General features: G+C 32.7%; 1 protein-coding gene across 1 annotated transcript; it reads right to left on the bottom strand.

Annotated features, from left to right (window-relative positions):
• Positions 1-3,651: 3,651 nt before the first annotated feature.
• Positions 3,652-8,067, bottom strand: LOC134268603 (uncharacterized). Its single transcript, XM_062750863.1, has one exon. It carries the CDS (start codon positions 8,065-8,067, stop codon positions 3,652-3,654), a length of 4,416 nt encoding a protein of 1,471 aa, XP_062606847.1.
• Positions 8,068-23,977: the final 15,910 nt, after the last annotated feature.

The raw sequence follows: 23,977 nt of genomic DNA, 5'->3' as shown, positions 1-23,977 counted from the left end.
AATTGAAAAATGTGTACATTAATAATAATAAACCATAAACTGACAAAGAGTGAAAAAGAAATTGGTTTGGAAACAGAATTATCTTTAATTAGTAAATTACACTGAATTATTTACAAGAACATGAGCTTGCATATTAAATCCTGGTGTCTCCAAGTAGTTAAAATAAAGTCAAGTTTCAAACCTAATTTTTATTACTTTTTAATTACTTCTTTTCACAATTGATATGAAATGATGAAAATTTTCATCGAAAAAAAATGTCATATTTTTACTAGCTCTGTAGACTACCTTCCCTTTCCCAGGCGAAAAAAAAAATATAAACAAGAGGATATTTTCTGTCGAGAGTTGACTGATATCAATGAAATATAAAATTAATTGTATAATTCCAACATTAGTTTTTTTTTTCTTTTTTAAGTCGATACTACCGTAATTAAAGCTTTAAACATTACAATATTAAAACAATGTCTGTGTCAGATAAACATAATTAAATAAATGAATAACATAAAGTGCATTGCATTGTTGAGAATCAGATGTAAGTATGCCTTTCCTATTGTCACGAAAAGTGGCAAAAAATATTTTCGTTCCAGTGGGAGCCCTGAACATGTAAGATAATTATTTTAACATGCAAGATATGTAAGTTGTTATGCAACTTTATATCTTATATGTTGACAAAAATATCTTGTATGTAAAAATATAACTTGCATGTTGACATAACGAAGTCGCAGAACACTTAGTACTAGAGCCATCATATTTCACATGAGCATTCCATGTGTTCAGAACTTCTTTTGGATACTTACAACTTTGACCTTTTGACCTAGACCCTAGAGTTTGACATACTTTAAAAAATGTTCTTCTTCGTTATACATGTAACAGTTGGCAATTTGGAAACCTGCAACTTTTATTTAAAGCTGACATCAGTGTTTGACAAACACTTTCTGTTTAAATGTTTTTAAAATGATATCGCTTTCATTAACAGTTTACATTCTTCTAAGTATACATATATATTTCAACTAGCCGTTTCTATTCGTGTGTCTTCCATCTCTTATCAACATGACACGAAATGACATAAATTGTTCAATCATGATAGAAAATACTAGGTTCACTTCTCTGTCTTCTTTCTTGTGTCTAATGCGTGTACAAAGAACAAGTTCACTCATGGCTGACATTATATTTTTTTCATGGCAAATAAAATTGATAAATAAAAAAAAACATTTCAAATTGATACTACTGGTAAGATTTATTTACATTTTAATTTTGCTTCTCTTTTAACTAGGACTTAATTTAATCCTAAAAAGTAATGAGTTGTATCATTTTAACAGAGAATCATATGATAAAGCGATCATTGTTGTTTTGTTCGGTCGATACAATGACTAAGCCATCTTCGAAGTACAATATTTACCTCGCTCTTCGAACTCGATGAATATTGTACTCCTCAGATGACTAAATCATTGTATCTGTACCCATTCACTTTTAATAGCATCCTATACCATTACATATTCCTTTCAAGTTCTGATTTTTTTTACAGTTGCCTGTTCAGTTAAGTATGCAGTAATTCTTATATAGAAATAAATATGATTTATAGTGAATAAATATAATTCGTTTAAAGACAAAATGGAAGCTTTCTATGCAAAAGAAATACCATAGTTTTCTTCAGGAAATAGGACACTTACTAGCCTTAAGTGTGTGTGTGTGTGGGGGGGGGGGGTACTACATGTAGTTGGCCTCAGTAACGAATTTCAATTTTAAATAAAAACATTTTTAAAATATTAGTAATGTCATTTTAGAGCACTCAGAGATGTGTCAAAGTCAAAACAATTCATTGTTGGAAAAGGAAAAGCAATCGACTTCCCCCTAAATGGTTATCAGAGTAAAAATAATTTGGTGGTATAAATAGTGTTTTAGAGACGCGATGCATGAAACGTGAGTACTCATCAAAGATTTGTTTTTTTTTAAGCATAATTATTTTTCTTTGTTCATGTTCAAAAGGAATTCTAATATGTTAATCGTAGGTATTTTAGTACTTTAAAATCAAATACTAATACCGGGTATGTTTATTCTATCGCAAATAAATATCATTAGTACATATTTATAACACACAACAACTGTTACAGAATAAAGCATTCAAAATATAACATTTTTATAGTGGCTTTAGAAATTTCTGTGCAGGTTACAAGTGGAATACAAAAACTCAGCAAAGCGAAAGTAAATCTATTAAATATTATGCATTCTTATAAATATTTTTATTTTATTATATGTTTATCTACTTATGTCAATAAGTTCATAGTTCATTAGAAATGTTCATCTTTAAAATATAAATGTATTTATATTTCTCTAGCAGGTAATGCAAAAAAGACTTTATCTCTCTTGATGTTACTATGAACATTGGTTTTAGCCCTAGAAAGTTTTCAGCTTGGGAATCTTTTTTTCTGTGAATGATATAAGAATAAACATACATTTTATTTGGAGGATTTTAAAATATTTACAGGATGTTTACCCGGATACATTGGAGTTAACTGTAGTCTACAGTGACCTTGTGAGGGTGTGGGTTATACACCCTGATGAACTTACAAAAATCAAAAGAACTTTAAAATTTTAACAAAATTTAATAACAAAATTAAAGAACAAAATAAACAGAAATTTTAACAAAGAAAATTAACCAAAAAAAATGTACAAAATAAAATAAATTGAAAATGTCTTTGTTAATTGGTCCTGGTCCACGTCAGTCAGTGCGCATGTTCCTTGGTATGAATTGGTCCCGTTTGCCCTGGTCCTTCCGTAAGTGCGGAAATCCTCTGAGAACCGATTTTTCCAGTTTCCTATTCGTATGGCTACACGGAACAATGTTAATTAATAACGGGATGCGTGACACACTGGGTTCCTCTCGGGTTCCAGAGACAATGGTCCGACGCCAGGCTCAACACTTTGAAATGTCTTTCAATGAAACTAAATATTCAGAATTATTTCCAAATTCACAATAGTTATAATTCTCAAACTTTCACAATGTTTCGTTCATATAATAACTTTAACTCAAATAATGAAATGTTCAACGTGGGTCACCGCCCGATGATATAACTCACAGAACTGGTTTTAGAGATGTGTCGTACGGGCCGCCATAGTTCACTCACACGCTACGGTCTCTGTCACACACCATAACATGGAAATGGCTACTCTCTAATAAAGAATTTCAGTACCCGATAGTTGACATACTCTGTAACATTCTGTAGAGAGACTTTTAGACATGAAAACAAGGCATAAGACCAATGTGGTTTTCTATGGACAGGCCCCCTGGTAGCACTAGACGAACACGTCTATCGGCTGATGTTTTTCCCGGGTACTACACAGAGCACGCTTTAACAATACTATTTAAAGTAAAACGAGGGGCTCCCCACAGGGCTGCTATGTTACTATGGGAACTAAAGGAATTTAGGGGCTCCCCACAGGGTTATTACACGAGTTACCGGAAGGGTGAACCCAGGGGATTTATTTACAATGTAATGAAGAATTTCAGTTTGTTACATACCTCCCCCTTATAAGACTAAAGACCATTTAGTCCGACCAAACCTACAAACTGAAAATTAAATAAACAAACTCAGACTAAATACAACACAGCTTTATATACACAATATACCTGCAACAAAAAGTAATCTCAGATAATTACTCAGCCACATCATCTGTACATAACCTTGACAGTGAGTCTGCTACTGTATTCTGTGTACCACGAATATACCTAATCGAGAACACAAACTCTTGCAAAAGAAGGCTCCAACGTAACAAACGTTGATTTGATAACTTTGACCTTTGTAACCATTGCAAAGGTGCATGATCAGTCTCAATTTTGAATGGTTTACCTTCTAAATAGACTCTGAGACTCTGGACCGCCCACACAATAGCAAAACACTCTTTTTCTACTACAGCATAATTTCTCTCCGCAGGACCGAACTTTTTGCTAAGAAAACAAATTGGATGCTTACCGTCTTCAAACTCTTGCTCTAGCACCGCACCTGCCCCGAATGCACTTGCATCTGTGCGCAAAATGAATGATCTACTGAAATCTGGACTTCGAAGAACTGGTTCTGAAAGTAACTTACCTTTTAGTTCTTGGAAAGAGTGATCAAGTTCGCTTGTCCATTTGATTTTGCTAGGTGTTTTCTTGCTCGTCAAGTCTGTAAGCGGAAGTGCTAAAGTGGCAAAATTTGGAATGAACTTCCGGTAAAACCCAATCATACCTAAAAATGACTTTACCTTTTTCTTGGTTGTTGGAATGGGAAAGTTCTGAATGGATTCTACTTTTGACATCATTGGCTTGATTTCTCCACTTCCTACAGTATGACCAAGAAAACAAAGTTCATTGAAACCAAACTCACATTTTGTAGGTCGAGCTGCTAAGTTCGCTTTCCTCAACGCTAAAAACACTGTTCTCAGATGCTCCAGGTGTTCTGTCCAGCTGTTGCTATAGATGCCAATATCATCAATAAAAGTCTCTGTGAAATCTTCTAGCCCTGTAAGAACTTTACTTACCAGTCTAACGAAAGTGGCCGGTGCATTAACCATCCCGAACGGCATGACTGTAAAACTGAAATGTCCAAATGGAGTTACAAATGCACTTTTCCGTTTTGCATCCTCGTCTAATGGCACTTGCCAATAACCTTTTGTCAAGTCCAATTTGCTTATGAATTTTGCTTTACTGATCTTAATCAAAATGTCATCTATTCGAGGCATTGGTCTTGGGTCAAATACAGTTACCTTATTCAACTCCCGGAAGTCGACGCAGAATCTCAATGATTTGTCACTCTTCTTAATGAGGACGACTGGTGCTGAATAAGGACTGTCTGTTTCCTCAATGATACCAAGATCCATCATTTGCTGTAACTCCCGCTTCACTTGGTCTTGTAAGGCATAAGGAATCGGGTATGGTTTCATATGGATGGGCACATCTGTAGACGTTTTCACTGAGTGTTTCGTCAAAGGCGTTTTCTTGGGAACATCTGTAAAAATATCACCAAATTCTTCCACTAACCTCTGAAGCTGATCCCTTTGCTCTGTATTGAGATCTTGGGAATACCGTACGTCGGCTGACGATTCTGTCTGTTGAAGGGCCGGGACTTTATTCGACACCACGCTGTCTTCTATCTGAACATCATTGCTAGATAAACTGGAAATAACATTCAAGCATGCCATTATTTCAGACTTACTGTTTTCCCCCGACTCTCTCTCAAACCATTCCTTCAGCATATTGACGTGATAAACAGTTTCTTTGTTTTTGGACAGCCTGACTCTGAAATCAACAGGACTTACCTTTTCTGTTACCTCATATGGACCCTTCCACTGCGCCAATAATTTCGAAGTACTTGTGGGCAATAACACTAAAACCTTCTGACCTACTTCAAAATTCCTGCTCCTGGCGTTTTTGTCATAATATCTCTTCTGTTTCTTCTTTGCCTGGGATTCCACTTCTGTTACCAACTTACGTACTGTCTCCATTCGTTCCCGTGTCTCCATGAGATAACTAAGGACTGATGCTTGTTCCTCGGTTGGTTCTTCCCACTGCTCCTTTAAGATGTCTAATGGACCCCTGACATGTCTGGCATAAAGAAGTTCAAAGGGAGTAAAAGCTGTCGTTTCATTCGGGACATCTCTGTAGGCAAAGAGTACATATGGTAAATGAACATCCCATTTTAATGGCTCTACAACTGCATATGCTTTCAACATTTGCTTAAGAGTCCCATTAAATCGTTCTACTAGCCCGTTAGCTTGAGGATGATAAGGAGTAGTTGACAGTTTACGCACTTTTAGCATTTTGCACAGGTTTGATATGAGTGATGACATAAAATTTGTTCCCTGGTCTGATAAAATTTCGTTAGGAAAGCCTACTCTTGAGAACATTTCCATAAGCGCATTTGCCATGCTTTCTGCGTCTTGAGTTTTCATCGGAAATGCTTCCGGAAATCTAGTAGCATAGTCCATACATACCAAAATATATCTGTTTTTCTTTTCTGTCATTGGTAATGGACCCACAAAGTCGATGGCGACTCTGGAAAATGGAACGTCTATCTTTGGAATTGGCACCAGTTTTGCTTTTGGTGTTCTCCCTTTCTGCATCCCCTTCTGACAAATAGAGCATGACTTACAATAACGTGAAATGTCCACATACATACCCGGCCAAAAGAAGTTTTGTAGGATTCGTTCTCTAGTTTTCTTGTTTCCAAGATGCCCAGCCAATGGTGTGTCATGAGCTAATGACATAATACCATTGCGCAGTTTCTTTGGAGCTACAATCTGGAAGACCTTTTCGTCAGAATTCTTCTCAAAAACTCTATACAATAAATCATTTTTCAAGATGAAATATGACTTACCCTCATATGGACCATTTTGTGCCATATCTAGAATTGACTTCAAGCTCTCATCAGTTTTCTGATGCTCAATCAATTCCTCCCTGTTACACCACATACCTTCATTTTCGGTGTTCGATGCTTTCAAATCATCCAGTTTTGGTTTTTCTGCCCTCTCTTGTTTCCTTATCTCTGATCTAGTTTGAACCGCTCCGCATGCGTCATCTTCGACTGTGTCCACCTTCTCCATCCTGGGTAAAGGGTCTGCCTCCTTAGGTACTACAATGCTCACATTGTTGCCGATAATAACATCAGCAAAAGGAGAATCTAGACATAGAGCGTGTACCTTACCTGAAATGTATGGCGTATTCACACTTACTATTGCCTCACTGCAAGATCTCCTCGTACCGTCAGCTAGAGTAATTACCCTTGATTTCCCAGTCTTATCCTCATCTGCAACCAATTTACTGTTGACAAACACAGTTGAACAACCAGTATCCCTTAAAACTGAGACAACATGTCCACCGACTTCTCCACTCACCAAATCTAAACCGGTTTCACAACTTAATTCTAAAGCGGAATCATCAGTAATCGATACACCAGACAACTTAACCACCACTTTATTCGCATGAACACTATCAGAATCCTCAGATACTGTCATTGTCTCATCAAGACACAAACCAAACTGTTCATTAGACTTGTGGTTACCTGGTTTCTGATTCATAGAAGATTTGGACTGAACTTTACGCAATGGACAATTCGGAGCAATATGTCCGACCTTGTCACACTTAAAACATCTCCTCTGATCTGAAGGCGAGATAAACTTACCTCTCTGGGACTGAACCGAACCAAACTTATTTGGTCTTGCACCCGGTTTTTCCCCTGCACTACCACGACCACCGCCTGAATTACTGCCCTTATGTGCAACCTGAAATGACTCTGACAAAGTTATAACTTCTTTTATAGACTTTGGACTATGTTCAAGCACCCACAGTTGCAACTCTTTTGAACAACTTCTTATCACCTGTTCTCTCAACATCAAATCAAACAATTTATGAAAGTTTGAACCAATTTCTTCCCTTTCACACCAATGATTAAAGAACCTCTCTGTCCTAACCACAAAATATTTGAACGATTCATCACTGGACTGTCGACACTGCCTAAACTTATCCCTATAGGCCTCTGAGGTAAGTTCATACCTTTTAAGAATAGCAGTTTTTATAGCATCATAATTATCGCTATCCTCATCTGACAATCTAGAATAAGCTTCAAGAGCCTTACCCGAAAGCATTGGGACTAAACGTACCGCCCATTGAGTTTGATCCCACTTTTGTAACCCCGCTATTTTCTCAAAAGATTTTAGAAACACATCAGGGTCTTGACCTTCTTCAAATTTGGGTAACTTTAAACTAGGGGTGTGAATGCTCTGGGGGGAGGGACCAGTTTTACTCTTCTCTAACTCTTTCTCTTTAAGAGCTAACTCTCTCAACTTAATTTCTTTCTCAACCTCCCACTTATCCCTGTCTCTCTTAGCCTGACGCTCCTCTCTTTCATGAGCTAACCTTACTTTCTCAAGCTCTCGCTCAGCTTCCTTTTCTGCTCTTACTGTCTCTCGTTCAGCTCTAGCCTGATCTCTCTCTGCTCTCATCGCCTCCTGCTCTTGACGCCACATCTCTAAACACTCCGTGACGCTTGACCCTTTCTCGATAAGCTCGGACATCCACTTTGGCATGTACGACATTGTGAAAGTTTGAACTGAAACATACAAAATACACAAAGTCAAAATCAAATTTTCAAAAATACAAAACAAACCTCTTGATTTATGCAAGCTCAGATGTATCCCACCGCTGCCACCATTTGTGAGGGTGTGGGTTATACACCCTGATGAACTTACAAAAATCAAAAGAAGAACTTTAAAATTTTAACAAAATTTAATAACAAAATTAAAGAACAAAATAAACGGAAATTTTAACAAAGAAAATTAACCAAAAAAAATGTACAAAATAAAATAAATTGAAAATGTCTTTGTTAATTGGTCCTGGTCCACGTCAGTCAGTGCGCATGTTCCTTGGTATGAATTGGTCCCGTTTGCCCTGGTCCTTCCGTAAGTGCGGAAATCCTCTGAGAACCGATTTTTCCAGTTTCCTATTCGTATGGCTACACGGAACAATGTTAATTAATAACGGGATGCGTGACACACTGGGTTCCTCTCGGGTTCCAGAGACAATGGTCCGACGCCAGGCTCAACACTTTGAAATGTCTTTCAATGAAACTAAATATTCAGAATTATTTCCAAATTCACAATAGTTATAATTCTCAAACTTTCACAATGTTTCGTTCATATAATAACTTTAACTCAAATAATGAAATGTTCAACGTGGGTCACCGCCCGATGATATAACTCACAGAACTGGTTTTAGAGATGTGTCGTACGGGCCGCCATAGTTCACTCACACGCTACGGTCTCTGTCACACACCATAACATGGAAATGGCTACTCTCTAATAAAGAATTTCAGTACCCGATAGTTGACATACTCTGTAACATTCTGTAGAGAGACTTTTAGACATGAAAACAAGGCATAAGACCAATGTGGTTTTCTATGGACAGGCCCCCTGGTAGCACTAGACGAACACGTCTATCGGCTGATGTTTTTCCCGGGTACTACCCAGAGCACGCTTTAACAATACTATTTAAAGTAAAACGAGGGGCTCCCCACAGGGCTGCTATGTTACTATGGGAACTAAAGGAATTTAGGGGCTCCCCACAGGGTTATTACACGAGTTACCGGAAGGGTGAACCCAGGGGATTTATTTACAATGTAATGAAGAATTTCAGTTTGTTACAGACCTTATCCTTTTTATGGAGAGAGGTGTCAAGGGAAATGTGACTGTGAAAAATATTTATGCAATGTTTCAAGTGGTTGCTGGGTATACACTTCTAGTAAGGGTAATATTTTTTTTCTAATCAGAAACAAAGTAAAAATATACCTATTATTTAAGAAAAAAGAATTAGTAGCCGAAATAGAGGCTTTCAGAAACAATTCAATAACCATAATGTACTCTCAATGAAAATAAATGACAGGCAATTTGAATAGCTTATAAGCACGTTTATTCTAAAAATTAGAAAACTTTAAACATGTTAAATACAACTGTATATTTAAAGCTGACATGAACTCTTAAAAAGGCATAATTTTTCATCTTTGTACGACTTACTACATTCCTGTACGCCTTTGTCCGCCATATTTCTTCGATTCCGCCATATTTACTTGAAAATTTTTGGCCACCTGTACCTGTTATATAAAGCCTGGTGCATTTGTTTCACTTGAGTGATTTTCTAGTCTGGCTGTCGACATGTACACATCTCCGATAGCATAGTTGTCATAAATCCATAAACTGATCAAATACATGTTTTAAAAGTTAACAAAAACTAGAACTATACTGAGAAGTAAATTATTTTTGAATGCATTTGCTGCAATTTAGAAAAAATAACACGGAAAACAGCAAAAGCCGTTTGGATATGCATGCATGCAGGTCGAGAACACGCATCGAACGCAATGATAAAGATATTTACCTGAATACTGCTATCGTTACAGGGATGTGCACATGTCGAAAGAAATATCCTATTTTACTTTTATTGAAATATGCATCTCAGAATTCATGTAATCCATTGCTAACTGAACAGTAAAAAATTGTCACCACATAGCACTTGGACACACGTGGTCCACGACGATAGTCTATTTGGTCAGGGGAAATTTCAAAGGTGGAAAGCTTACTGGTATTTTGGTTGACTGAAAAAGTGCAATTTTTTTTTTCAAAAATAAATATTACTCTTGTCTGTATATGTAAATGTAAACAAAATTTTTAGACATGGCTTAATTTTATTTAATTTTAATTAATTAAATTTATTTTATAGCATGCAACATTACGAATCATTCATCCTTTGACGAGATTCTCCCGTGAAAAGGGGGGGGGGTTAAAAAAAAATGCATAACGTTCTCTGAAAAAGATAAGATTTTTTTACGATCAAATATTTTCATTATAAATAATGTGTATTGGCTTTATTTATTTTTTTTTTAAATAAAGACCTTATATAACATGATTTAAACTTTTTTTTTTAATTTTATACACAATAAACGAGTTTGATTCTGTGGTACATGAATAATCAAAATAGAATACATTGGCGGATCCAGAGGTGGAGTGGGGTTTCAGGGATTGGAACCCCCGGCCTTTATTTTTGTACACACATACAGAGAGAGAGAGAGAGAGAGAGAGAGAGAGAATGTTTTTTCTGTAATATAGAGTATAGATATTTATACGTCTAATAATATGAATAATTTGAAGAAATAAAAAAAATCTCTGTCCTCTCAGTTCTCTAGATCTGTAGATTTTCGCGGATTTGCTTTCCTCCGCGTACCTTCAATCATTTTTCAATCAACTATTTGAATCTCTTCATCATTTTACAACAGTATACAAAAATCACAAAAATATTTAGGTGATTTTATACATAACAGTAGATCTATAAAGCATGCGTGAATAAGAAACTAAACAAAAAAATTGTACGTTGCTATAAATGTGAAGTATGGGAATTTAGGCGGGGGCATATTTTATTATTTTTTTCTTTATAAACGAGCACAATTTTCTCAGAAAACAGTGTTTATTGTTATTCATAATGTGTTTAAAATTAATCACATTCTGAAATTTTATGCTTTTTTTCTGTTAAGCATAGCATTCTTTCTGAAAGTAGCGAGCTGCACTTTAGTAAGTAATGAAACTCACCTCTGAGTTCTTTTAAATTACAATGGGGACAAATTCTATCTTGTCTTGGTAACCCTGTATAAGGGCTTCGACCACCCACAAGTAACATGCAAGGAAGATTCCAGCGAACTTTTTTACCATTTTTGGACCATTTTTAGAAGTAACTAACTTTAAGAAGTATGCATGAAATATTTCGATTCGGTAAAGATAAAGGTTTAAAATGTTCCCATAGTATGCCGATGGAGGGGAGGGAGCTAACTTTTTCTGAGGATAATCTTTGCTGCAGTTTTAAATAAATTAAAATTTTGATTTGGAAGCTCCCTCCACATTTTTTGTTTGCAAGAAAATACGCAGATTCAAGCAGTCAAAAGTAATGTACTGAGCAGAAAAGTTACAGGAAGCCTCCTTTATCCCCTACCAAAAAGGATTGTATAGAGTGTGGTGCATAGTTTTTTTTGTTTTGTTTTTTGTGTTTGTTTTGTTTTGTTTTTTGTGTTTGTTTTGTTTTGTTTTTTTGTTTTATGTTTTGTTTTGTTTTTTTTTTTGCTTGTCAACTGATTTTGGAGGTCCCCCATCAATATAAATTGAAGTGGCTGTGTTGTGATTCTATGCATGAGTGCCATGCGCGGATCTAGAGGTGGTTAGGACCCCTCCCCCCCCCCCCTCCCCTGGGATTTGCAAGGTTATTAAATTTATTTACTAAAGCAAGAAAAAAAGTTACGCAGGAACCCCCTCGGAAAACGCAGACTCCCTGGTAAACGCGAATTTGTGTTTAATTGGTATGAAAAGGCTAAGGTTTGAAGCATTAGAAGTCATCGGTTTTGAAGTTTGGGCGAGTTTACGGTTTTTTTTTTTTTGTTTTTTTTTTTTTTGCATGTCAAGAAATATGTGGGTTGGATATAAATTATTAATAGTCGAAGCATATAGGAAGGGAAAGCAAACTGCCGATGAGAGTTCCACAGTATACCAAAAAATAGCTTTTTTATACCTTTTGTCTAAATAATTTTTGTCCAGATTCCTTACATGAGAAGGTACATGTATTTGAGAAAGTTCCCAATGTTCCCATTCCTATGATGTAGACTTCACGTTTACATGTATTTTCCTTTCAGTTTCGGCGTTTAGATTTACTTTCTTGTCATTATTTCAATTTTTGAACAAGTTTCGACATCCCCGTCTGACAAAAAAAATCTTTGATCTGTCCCAAGATCTAATAAATTGTACAGCACAAAATACATATGATTTTATATCTATTATTGCGCTTACAGATGGTTACAGAAGGAGAGTGAGCGAGAGAGTTCAATGAATAAAAGAGTAATTAAAAATTATCTGTATTCCACCAGGTTTCAAGTTTCCCTTCCAAAGTTTTTAAAAGTATCTCCCAAATATTGCAACAGAAATTATTCTTATTTTTTAAAAAAACTAGACTGTCAGACAGGGATACTGAAATCTCGAAAGAATTCCTGTAATAATTATAAAACAGCCACATTCCGCAAAAATGTTCATACTTTGTGGTCGGAGTGAGACAATAAAAAATCTTCAAAAATGGAATTAGCAGAAATGTCTGTTTTCCAAGAATATTTAGGTAACGGCCATGTCAATTATTTTTGCCCCCCCCCCCCCCCCTTAAAAATACAAATGCCTCAATATCAGTCTAAAAGGGGGATGATTTTTTCCGCGTGTGTGTTAAAGAACGTACAGATGTACACATAAACTTTTGTATTCTGGTCAAATGTTTTTATGTCTTGAACTAAATATTTACCGTATATCAAATTACTTGGTTTAGATTTGAGATTAGTACTAAAATAATCAGTTGCAAAACAACTGCAGACTATATAAAGAATGTTTATTAGAACTAGATAGACAATTTTCAGTTATACCTTATGAAGCCGTTATAATTATACTTTAGACCCCCCCCCCCATTTCAGCCGCGCAAATACCACTCTTTTCCACTTGTGATATTTTCCCTGACCAAAATCTGATCAGCACGGACTAAGTGTGTCGACGCGCTGGACTGTACGGAGTAGATACAGTGTGTTTATTGAGTTTTTATGGAGTTTATTTCTTTTTTGTGATGCATATTTCAATAAATGGAATTCAGGGTGTATATCACTTGACTTGTGCACATCTTCGAACCGATGCAGTGATCTTATTACCAGGTATGGGTACGTTTACAGCGTTCGACGCGTTTTCTCGACATGCGTCAAAGTCTGCATAAAACCTGCAAATCAAAGACGCTGATTGTTTTGTTCCATTCAAATGATAATAATTTCAAAGTGTGTTTCCTGGTTTTAGTGCTTTTTATTTCATGTTTATTCTGCATAAATTGGCGCAGTGTAAAAATGCGTACTCGTGCAACTAAATCTTTCTTTCAAACATGCATTTTCTTTCTTTTTTTATTACATTTGATTCAAATCTATAACTATTCAGAAATATGATTATTATGTTGTGTGGTTTTGAAATGTCTTGATCAACCCATGTGTTTTCAAATGTTTTACCATCGGAGATGTGCACAAGTCGATAGCCAAGCCAAAAAACCATTCAAGTGTAACGAGGGCATTCGGGTATATATCGTTACAATAAGACAAGGTATCTGAAAGAAATATGGCGGAATACGGCTATAGTTGGTATGAAACAAGTCGTACATAGATGAAAAAGTTGCGTTTTTAAGAATTCATGTCAGCTTTAATAAATATGTTAGATATATTTATATACACAATTTCTATTAGAATTATATTGCATATAACAAATTTAATGACGATATCCATAAGGAACTCTGGTGAATTTGACACATTTTCTTCAATATTGTGGCTTTACACATAGGTCAAGTTTTACCCGTAACATGCATTTATCGAAACGTACTTTAATCTAATTAACGATGTCTTTTAGATAACATGCACGTACTGAGGTTAACAAAAATTTGAGAAACTTTATTCTTTTACGTTTCGTTTTCTATTTTAGAGCTTTTCTTACCGGATAACATACACTCGAGATATTTACATTTTACACATGAGTAGATGATTTTACAACCAAATTCTTTGTTGACAAAAATGACCTATATTTTTGTGAACCTGTGTGATTTTAATCGTTTTTTCTAACCATTCAGAGCACGAAAAGTAACCCAAAAGACACGCATACGTAAGGTCTACGTTGTTATCTTCCTTTGCAAATAGGTAAACTTGATATAGTGAAAGAAAAACTTAAGAGGCAAAAAGAGACATACGTTATATGTATTTATTTTTTTATCATCCTATTCATTCTTATTTCTTTAAACAATTTCATAAAGTGTCAACTTATTTTGATAATTAAAAAAATATATTTCTCTATTAGAAAGATGATATAAGCTTTAAATACATAATCAAATATTATCAGTAAAATCAATGGTTTTCATCACTTTTCTTGTCAACCGGGAGTCCAGCTATGCATAGAGAAGTACAATGTATACTGAAGAGAAATGAGGGGGGGGGGACTTGAAAATGAAAAAAAAACCTTTATTGTCAGTGTTTTGATTCTCTGCCTCCGCCTATGAGTAAAAAGTTCTATTTCAGTTAACCTAGAAATAAAATTATCGTAATAAAATTTAGTTAACATTTTTAATCCTCCTCCTCAATAAATCGATTTTGGAACATACATCAAGATTTTAGTAGACATGACAGTGGATCACCTGAGAGACTTGCATATATTTCAAAATGCACATTAACATTTTAATATGAAAGTCATGCTTTCTTTTGAAGTTTTGAAATATTGTAAAAAATCACTTATAACTTATCACAACTTCAATTAATAAAACAAAGAAATTGTTTACCTGGAATTCTTCGACAAGACAATATATAATTGTAGAAATTATATATTTTCCACCCAGAGAGACGCTAGTTCAACGATGAAGATAATCTTCACCACGGCGATGGAAAACACGAAGCATTATGAATTTTAAAAAAACCTGATTAGAAAAGGGAATTATAATACATGCATTATCCTGTCTTGAAAAATTGGAAATTGTGTGTTGCATATATTGTATTTTATAACAAATATGGAGATAAACAGTAGTCAGAAGTCCATTAAACAAAACAAAGTAGCAGCAGAGCAAACACTGGGTCAAAAAAGGGATCAGGTGCCATGGAGAAGTGAGCATCCATTGTCCACTGGTCACACCCGCCGGAAAAAATTCGTCATCAATTCACTGTGTAAATAATAAACTAACAATTTGCTTAAAATATTAAAACAGCCTTTGACTCAATGATAAATTACATTTGCTGAAAGGGTCATTGTATTGACCATAGAACTGAAGAGATTATGACTTTAAGCGAGACTGTTGATGTTCTTGTTTCATCAACTTGTTTTTTAAGTATGACTACGCAAAAAATATGTAAAATATATTTTATTCAAATTATTAAGGTTTTTAAAAATCATCCTGGCAGACCTTGATTACTTAATTGAAAATAGCATATTTCCAGAAAATATAGCATTGACTGGTAAATTATCCAGAAAAACACATAAACCAAATTTATCCACAGAAAATAGCTCCGGGAAACAATTAAATGGTGGTTTACAATACTTTTACTGGGGTATAATCGAAAAAAAAGTATTCAATTATATACAATTAAACTTAAAAGTGTCTTTGTTTTGTACAAGTGTTGTTTAATTTAAAAAAATGTGTGAAGTTGAAAAAATAAAAAAATTTTTTACCTACGTGTTACAATCAAGTCTGTTAAAGTTTATCCTCAAAAGAATTCCTTTTTTGCTTTGTTTGAGTTGGTATTTGCATTATATGAATAAGTCGACTCAGCGTTTCCACGTAATCAATTTCAGAACAAGTAGAAGTCTTTTCAAATAAGTGGTCATATACTCATCTTAATAGCGCAAACATTGCTCATTTTTTAAGATTCCAATTATACCTCTTCAACAAAAAATAAATAGAATTTTGCACAGTTTGTGTAACTATGAACAAGATAATGAAAAAAATGAATAGGGTCCAAATCTTATATTTCTTCATATACGGGAAAATACACACTAGAAAGTATTATTCGGTATTCGATAGTTTTCATATATATTTCGAGATAAAGTTTGTTTTGTGCTTTCGAAATTAAAAAAAATCACTTACTTTAAAGTCAACCGAAAACTATAGCAAAAGAGATGAAAGAAACAAAACGTTATAAATAAAATTCTTTTATTAATAGGAAACCGTACTGCATATGAAATACGTTAGATTTTTATGATCAGAGCTTATATAACATATTTGCCACACATCATATGATCGAAGCTTAAATAACATATATGGCACACATCTTTTGATAGACCTCTCTAATGTCGTACGATATACAAACTTGAACTGTCAAAAGCGACTAACATTGTACGAACCAATATCAGCTATTGTAAAAAGTTCAAGATTTTAAGATATTTACTTAGTTGTAATTAAAAAGCAAATGTACAAGATATAGAAGTACTTTATGTTTAACAAAACTTCTTTAAATCTACATGTACATGTAACAATTGGTCATCTCTATTTGAAATCACTTTTTCGATATGAATACTGTCATTTACATGTATTTTGTATATATATTTGTAACATAACCATGACTTGTAAGACCGTGCTATTTGAATAAAATAAGTGCCTGCTTTTGCTAAGTTGAAATGTCCTGAATAAGTCGTAAAGGAGAAGAACCTACTTATATATCTCTAAATACATAAGTATGATCTTAACCGAAACTCGTACTGTAGGAGGAAATATCTTGTCTTTCCAATTGTTTTGATTCTATTCCATTATGTTTTGTTGATATTTTTCATTGCAAATTCTTAAATATTTTGTATTGCAAATTAAGTGTCTGTTTCTGACGGATGTTTTATCTGTAAAATAAATACCTGTAAAATATTAATTGAATATAGTTCAAATTATAATGATGTGTTGAATGATTCTACGTGTACATGGATTTAATTAATTTTTTGAAATAAATCTTAGAAAATATGCAACATCTTGCTCTTTGAAGATAATTTATTAGCAGTCAAAGTTAAAAGAGGATTATACCTCAAAAGGTAATCAAGAAATTTGTAAATAACATAAACACAAAGTTCAATTCACAGACATGAATGAGTAATCTTTGTTCTGTCTTCATCTAAATAATATATTTTTTTTATTTATTAATAAGTCCGTTGTTGTCTATCGAATAAGTGACGCGTTGTTTTATTCCCACGAATATTGAAATTATAATTCCAAAGCAGTTTCGTCAAATAGGCGTCTAATCAATTATATATTGGTGATAACAACTCACACTGTTAAATAATAACTCTTTTTATTCCTACAATACATGGTTTAACAATATGTGTGCAAGGGTTTTAAAGGAAAATTTTCTATCAGAAAAATGAACGTTTGTCATTTTCCTGTGAAGCTTTTCTGCATAATTAATTTTTCAAAATGAAAAAGGCTTCTTTGTATTTTGTATAAGACCCAGAAACAGGAAATAAAATCCAAATACACATCTGTATTTGTTAAATACTGAACATTTAGTGTTTTTAACCTTTTCTTAAAAATAACTGATAATACATTTAAATGCATATATTTTTTTAACAATTCAGTAATTTGGATGCGTAGTATTAATGAACATTTCAAAAGTTCCCACAATATTAAAATTATAATTACAAGTGAACAAAGTGTAAAAAGGCGTCTAATCATTTTCATATAAAGTACAAAGTCTTTGTTTCATAATAACTTTTTATATTCTGAACATATAATGAACATTTTGTGAATGAAAAGCTTTTCATTTCATTATCAGAATTACATTTCTCAAAATGTATTTTAAAAAATTAAAATAAAGTTTATTTTCAAAATAAAAATCATATTTATAATTTTTTTTTATGTATTTATTTTATCCAGATAACAAATAATAATGTTCCAAATACCCATGTGTGGAACTCTTTAATTTGTAACAATTTGTCAGAAAAACCTTTGGACATAAGTTTAAAGTGAAAACTAGTCAAATAAAGTCAATTTAGCAATATATGGGAGTTGTTGTAGATCAAATGTTCAACATGAGAGTTAAAAAACTTCGAATTTACTATTTTTAATGATGTTATTCAAATAATAAAAAAAATCAACTTTATAGTTTTGTATCTACATGTATCTTTGATCGTGAAGAAATTGATCAATGACGCGAGAAAGAAAAATCAATTTTCTTAAAATAAAGCTTATGTTTACTTAAAAGAGAAAATACTTTAAGCCTTGATATTTTCATAATGATTTTAAGTTATTTTCTGAGAAAAACCAATACTTAAACATACTTAAGCGATTTTAAAATATAAGCATATTGTCTTTTTATATACCGGAGAGTACATTTCTTTTTACATTTTTTTATTTAAATTATAATAATAGAGCATTTATATTTTATTTAGAATATCACGTATTCTATGTTAAAACAATCTTAAGGTACATTGATACTCTGATAAGAGAGATAACTCCTAATGACACAAATGTCTATTATTCCTTTATAAATTTGTCAAGATTAAGCGCCCTTTTTGTCAAAATTTTTTTTCCTTTCGCAAGCATTTGCTATAATTGTTTGTATTTTATTCAGCATATACATTTCCTTTGGAAAATCATAAAAGTTGAAGAAAAATTTCATATGAGTGAGCAGAGGGTTTATGAACCTTATAGCACACCTTGCCGTGCCGAAAAATTGAAAACCGTGTGCTAATGAGGTATGATAATTTTTCAGCACGGCCAGGTGTATTATATGACTGACGACATCCCAAAATATGTGCTTAATGGTTATATTTTTATTTTCTTATTTTCCCTCATCATAATTGTTTATTATGTTAATCTTGAATATGAATTTAACGCCCTTGAAAACCGGTGTGCTTAACAGATTAGAGCTGTTTGTAAGGTTGCAATATTAAAAAAGCAAACAAACATTACGAGGAAAAAATTAAGGATCCTATTTAATTTCAAAAGCACATATGTTCTATTTTATGTTAATTTATCAGGTTTATAATGCTTCATAAAATTAGAAATAAAGCATTTCTATATTGGTGTTCTTAAGTTTTGAAAACGCTTATAGTTCCTTCTGTGTATTCTAAGGCGCCGTAACAAAGTCAAATGTGTGTTATAGAAATTTGAACATCGTAGATTCTTAATGGATTTCAAAAAAAAAATTACAATACATGTAATTTGTTTTATATAAATTCAGCTTTCTAAATACAAATAATTCAGCTCTCCTATACAAATAACTCCTTCCTCTATATGAAATTGTTTTGGTATCCGGTTTAATAAAAGCTATAGCTGTGGAAGTGATATGAGAAAGGTATATACACATGTATTGTATTCTCATGTGACCTTATTTTTCTATTATTTTCATGTACGATTAACATAAATATATGCATATTTACTTATATGGGCACGTAAAAGCATGTGTATTTATTTTCGATTTACATCACGACAATGTTTCTTCCTTGTTATTGTTAAGCATCAGGTGTTCACGGATCTTTACGTGTGAATGTTGCAAACAAAAATATATAATACATACCATTTATTGTATTTTTGCAAAAAAAATGAATACCAAAATAAACAAAATAAACAGACTAATTTAGAATCACATAAAATGTTTTGGTTTATATTTGATATAAAAAACAACATTCATTTAGACTTTGTATTTATTTCGTAGTAAAAGTATTTTTATCTAGTTCATGGTCAGTGATAGTAAACTTAATGTTGTGATATATGAAACATACATTTTACTTTATTTAAAGGTAAACACCAACATTAACGGATGTAAACAAAAAAATATATATACAAACGGACAAACAGACAGCTAGAAAAACGGATGCTGCATTGATTGATTGTATAATGCTTATCTTTCATTTCGAGAATCAGGGAGGATGAATAATTGCTTATAAGAAAAAATACTCTACATTTCAGTATAGATGAATATGCATATAAAGGCTAAAGCAATGCAAATGTATCTAATGGTATATGTAACGAAAAGAAAGTAGTGAATCACATAAAACAATAGATAAAAAGAATGATGAACACATTACTCTGAAAACATCAACATTGGAATTGGGTGTTTCAAACGTTGACTGTTCACACTTACTTGAGTCCTATGAAGAGTATACATAAAATATATGAAGATAACAATCATAGGACTCTGAAAACCTCAAAATTGGGTTAAGAGGTTTCAAGCTTCGAGTGCTCACTCTTACTCGAGTCTGAACTTGAGTCCAAGGAAAAGTATGAATGGATTATTCATGCAAAATAACAAACAGACTATAAGTATTCAAACTCAAAAGTCCAATAAACAATACAAAATAAGAGCAAGGAAAACTCAGACCTCAAAAACATCAGAGGTGGGATCAGGTGCCATGGAGGAGAGAACAACCTCTGCCGACCGGTCACATCTGCAGTGTGAATCTTGTAATGATATAGAAATAACAGATATCCGTCATCAATTCAGTGTGTAAATAAAGAAATTACAATTTTTATGCAAAACATCAGTCAGCATATGACTAAAGGATAAATTGTATATTTAAGAAATAATGTCCGCGTTTTCGTGTTATTCAGAATAACCTCCGAGGTCAACGACTTGTTGTTTGAAAGATAAAAGCCGAGGCGTTAGCCGAGGCTTTTATATTTCAAACAACATTTCGAGACCGAGGAGGTTATTCTGCATCATTCACGACAACAAGGACATTATCTATATTCTACCAAGACCGATTAATACGGCTGATCGTTTCCTCTATAGAGAAACGAATTAGGTCACCATGTCTCGATTACGCTGTCTTATTTAACACCAGAGGTACAATTTGTTTGCTTACCTGTGTTAGGAATGCAGACGATCTGAGCTTAAGTTACATTGAAAATAGCCTTTTTTAAATTACAAATTTGTTCGTTATATGAATTGATTAGTTAAAACGAATATACAATAACAAAATCATGTTCCTGTTTTACAGCTAAAGTCATGTTGTTTAATGTGTAGGGAGGTCTGTGGAATAGCCCCGCTTAGCTATAAAAACCGTCTTCATCAGTAACTTTATGAAATTTACAGTGTTTATTTCTTATAAAGACGACATATCGATGCGGTCTAAACAAGTATTTCATTCTACAGCCAAACATGCATTTGAAGTTTTTTAATTTGATACATGTTTCTGATCTGATAATTTTTTGATGACGTTCGTGATCTATTGGAGAATAATGTCCAGCGGCTCCCTTTCATGTTTTGAATAATCGTGGTAGAATTGCTGATAAAATTGTATTGGCTTTAAACAAGACTGTTGAATAAGTGAAATATTTATCATTTTAAATTTGAAGTTAACCACAATAGTTGATATATATCAGTATAAATAAAAGAAAAAAACAATGAGATCGATGAGTACACAAGGCTTATCTGATTCACTATTTAAATTTTATACCTTATAATTTTTTTCCGTTCTTAAACAGAATTTCATTTTTTATCGAGAGTTTAATAATTTAACAATGCTCATCTTTTAAACTATAATTAAGACTTAATTTTGGCATTCAAAAACTCATATTTTTAACAGAGCGTCATTTCTTTGCAAACCTAATAAAGGGTCTTCAATCTTTTTCTTTTTATGACAATAAAAAATGACATGCTGACATTTTGGTCTAATCTGTTTTATTAGTTTTCGATTTCTGTTTAAAAATAAAAATCTTCTAAGAAAACAAAAGTAAGAAAAAAAAAGAATTTTTGTGAAAAAAGTACAAAATTCATTGCAAGACATAAAAAGGTTTTCTGAGAAATATTTAAGAATTTCAAAATATATTAGTATATCTTTCAGTATTTCCTGATGATGAGCACTAGAGAGTTTCTCTAGAACAGTTGAAGTAGCAGCTAAATTAAGCTTAAAGTGAAAGATGATACATATACAGTAAAACATATTTTTAATATTTCAGAAGCGTACATGTAACGTAATGTAAGCACAATTAAAATAAATTAATGTGAAATACATGCTTTTATTTAACCCTAGTTTTGTTTCCATTTGTGTTTAAAAAAGGGCACTTCCAAGAAAATCAAAACGTTAAATAATATTCAATTCAATTTGTTATTCATATCAATTCAAAAACACACAAAAGGACTGTTTCTAGAAAAAATCAAATTCAGTCATTCGTTGGATTATCAAGTATATAAAACAGATAATCTTTTAAGACAATCGAACCTCTCAATGTAAATTTAAAAAAAAAATACTTATATAATTAAAAAATAAATAAGAAATGAAACAATAAAATATATAATGAAGATAGATCGTATTCAAAAATAAATAAATAAATATTTATAATGTCTCATAAGTACAGTTTATGTTTTATTTTATTTCATTTATTTTAGTCAAAATGGAATCTCATCTAAATTTGTGACGATTATAGTCACTGTACCATAATAAAATGATATATCCCCACGATACATGTACTTCATGATACATGTTCTAGATTTTGTAAAGGAAAAGTCCCCCAGCTCGTCATTGCACGAGCCATTACATTAGAAGCATTACCTCGACCCTTGGAGTATTATTTTAATGCAGTTGAGTCTATTTCAATCATGGGAATACTGTTGTTAACAGCTGTGTACAGTAAAACACGCTTATTTTGGATTTGACGTCGTCATAAACGCTATTCGTTATATTCGTCAAGAACATAGTATATTTTAAAGCCCCACAGGGAATGTAATTCAATTCGTTGCAAGTGTGAATTTATTATTAGCGCGTTCACTAAAGCATATTTTACAGTATATTGTATGTATAATGGTACGCAGAAACAGGAAACAAATTGAAAAATGACAAAGGTTTGAGTGCTTCCATATTTGAAACAATATCATAAAAACTTTGGAACTGCACAACAATACATAGGATGCTTAATTTTTAAACACATTGACTTTGTAAAAACGAACAAGGTTTAAAAGGGAAGAGCAATTCTTGTTTAATTGTTTCTAACTTTACCTCAAAAAATCAAAGTCAGATAAGATCTATTTGAATACACCTTTTCATATATTCTGTTAAATAAAAAATGATTTCAAAATTTTCAAAATTCAATTTCAAAAGATTTCAAAAAAAATTAATGTACACTGTAAACTGATAATTGCCACCATTTGAATTGCTAGGAATTGTCATCAAAACACAGTATGCCTCTGGGTTATGTAACAATTAAATCAATGCATTGTTTGGAAAATACTCCAAATTATCAGCCCCTTTCTCCGGACTGTGTTTATAAAACATTGATTGAGCTGGTCTAACTTGTACTGACCATGAAAACTCCACTGTACCAAAGAAAATAGAAGACATGCAGGCATTCTATGGTTGGCAGATCAAAATGTACACCCTTTCTATCTTTTCAAGAAGTTTGCAATGCATTTACTTTTTTCATAAGGTACCAATAAAAATAGCCTTCATGCTTTATTATAGATATTTTAGGCAGGGGTTAATGTTCCCCAAAAGTTGAATTGCTTCATGACATTAATAGTTACACAAAAAGTGGATATTGTACATGTGTTATATAACACATTTCTGTAAATGTAAGTTATAAACACTGTAATATGTACAAAAACTTGAATTCAAATTTGTATTATAATTTATCATGTTTGTTTTGAAGAGGGTGGATACATGCTTAAGAAAAAAAATCACAACGTTTTGTATAAATTTCTATTCTTAAAAACCTCCAAAAGTAATGGTAATGGTAATGCATTACTTTGCTAAAGTAATGGTAATGTAATGCATTACTTTCAGAAAATAGAGTAATGGTAATGGTAATTTAATGTCCAAATTGTTGAAGTAATGGTAATGCAATGCATTACTTTACAATGTAATTCGCCCCAAGCCTGATTATAAGTATAGGAAATTAAATAAATTATGAGTTCTTAATTAACTGTTTATTTTACCTATAATTTTAAAGAAATTTTATACATTT

This window comes from Saccostrea cucullata, unplaced genomic scaffold (genome assembly GCF_032062105.1).
Source record: "Saccostrea cucullata isolate Sc308-1 unplaced genomic scaffold, CSIRO_AGI_Scuc_v1 ctg8944, whole genome shotgun sequence".
In the NCBI taxonomy this organism is placed as follows: domain Eukaryota; kingdom Metazoa; phylum Mollusca; class Bivalvia; order Ostreida; family Ostreidae; genus Saccostrea; species Saccostrea cuccullata.
This window is presented reverse-complemented; position numbering and strand designations above follow the sequence as displayed.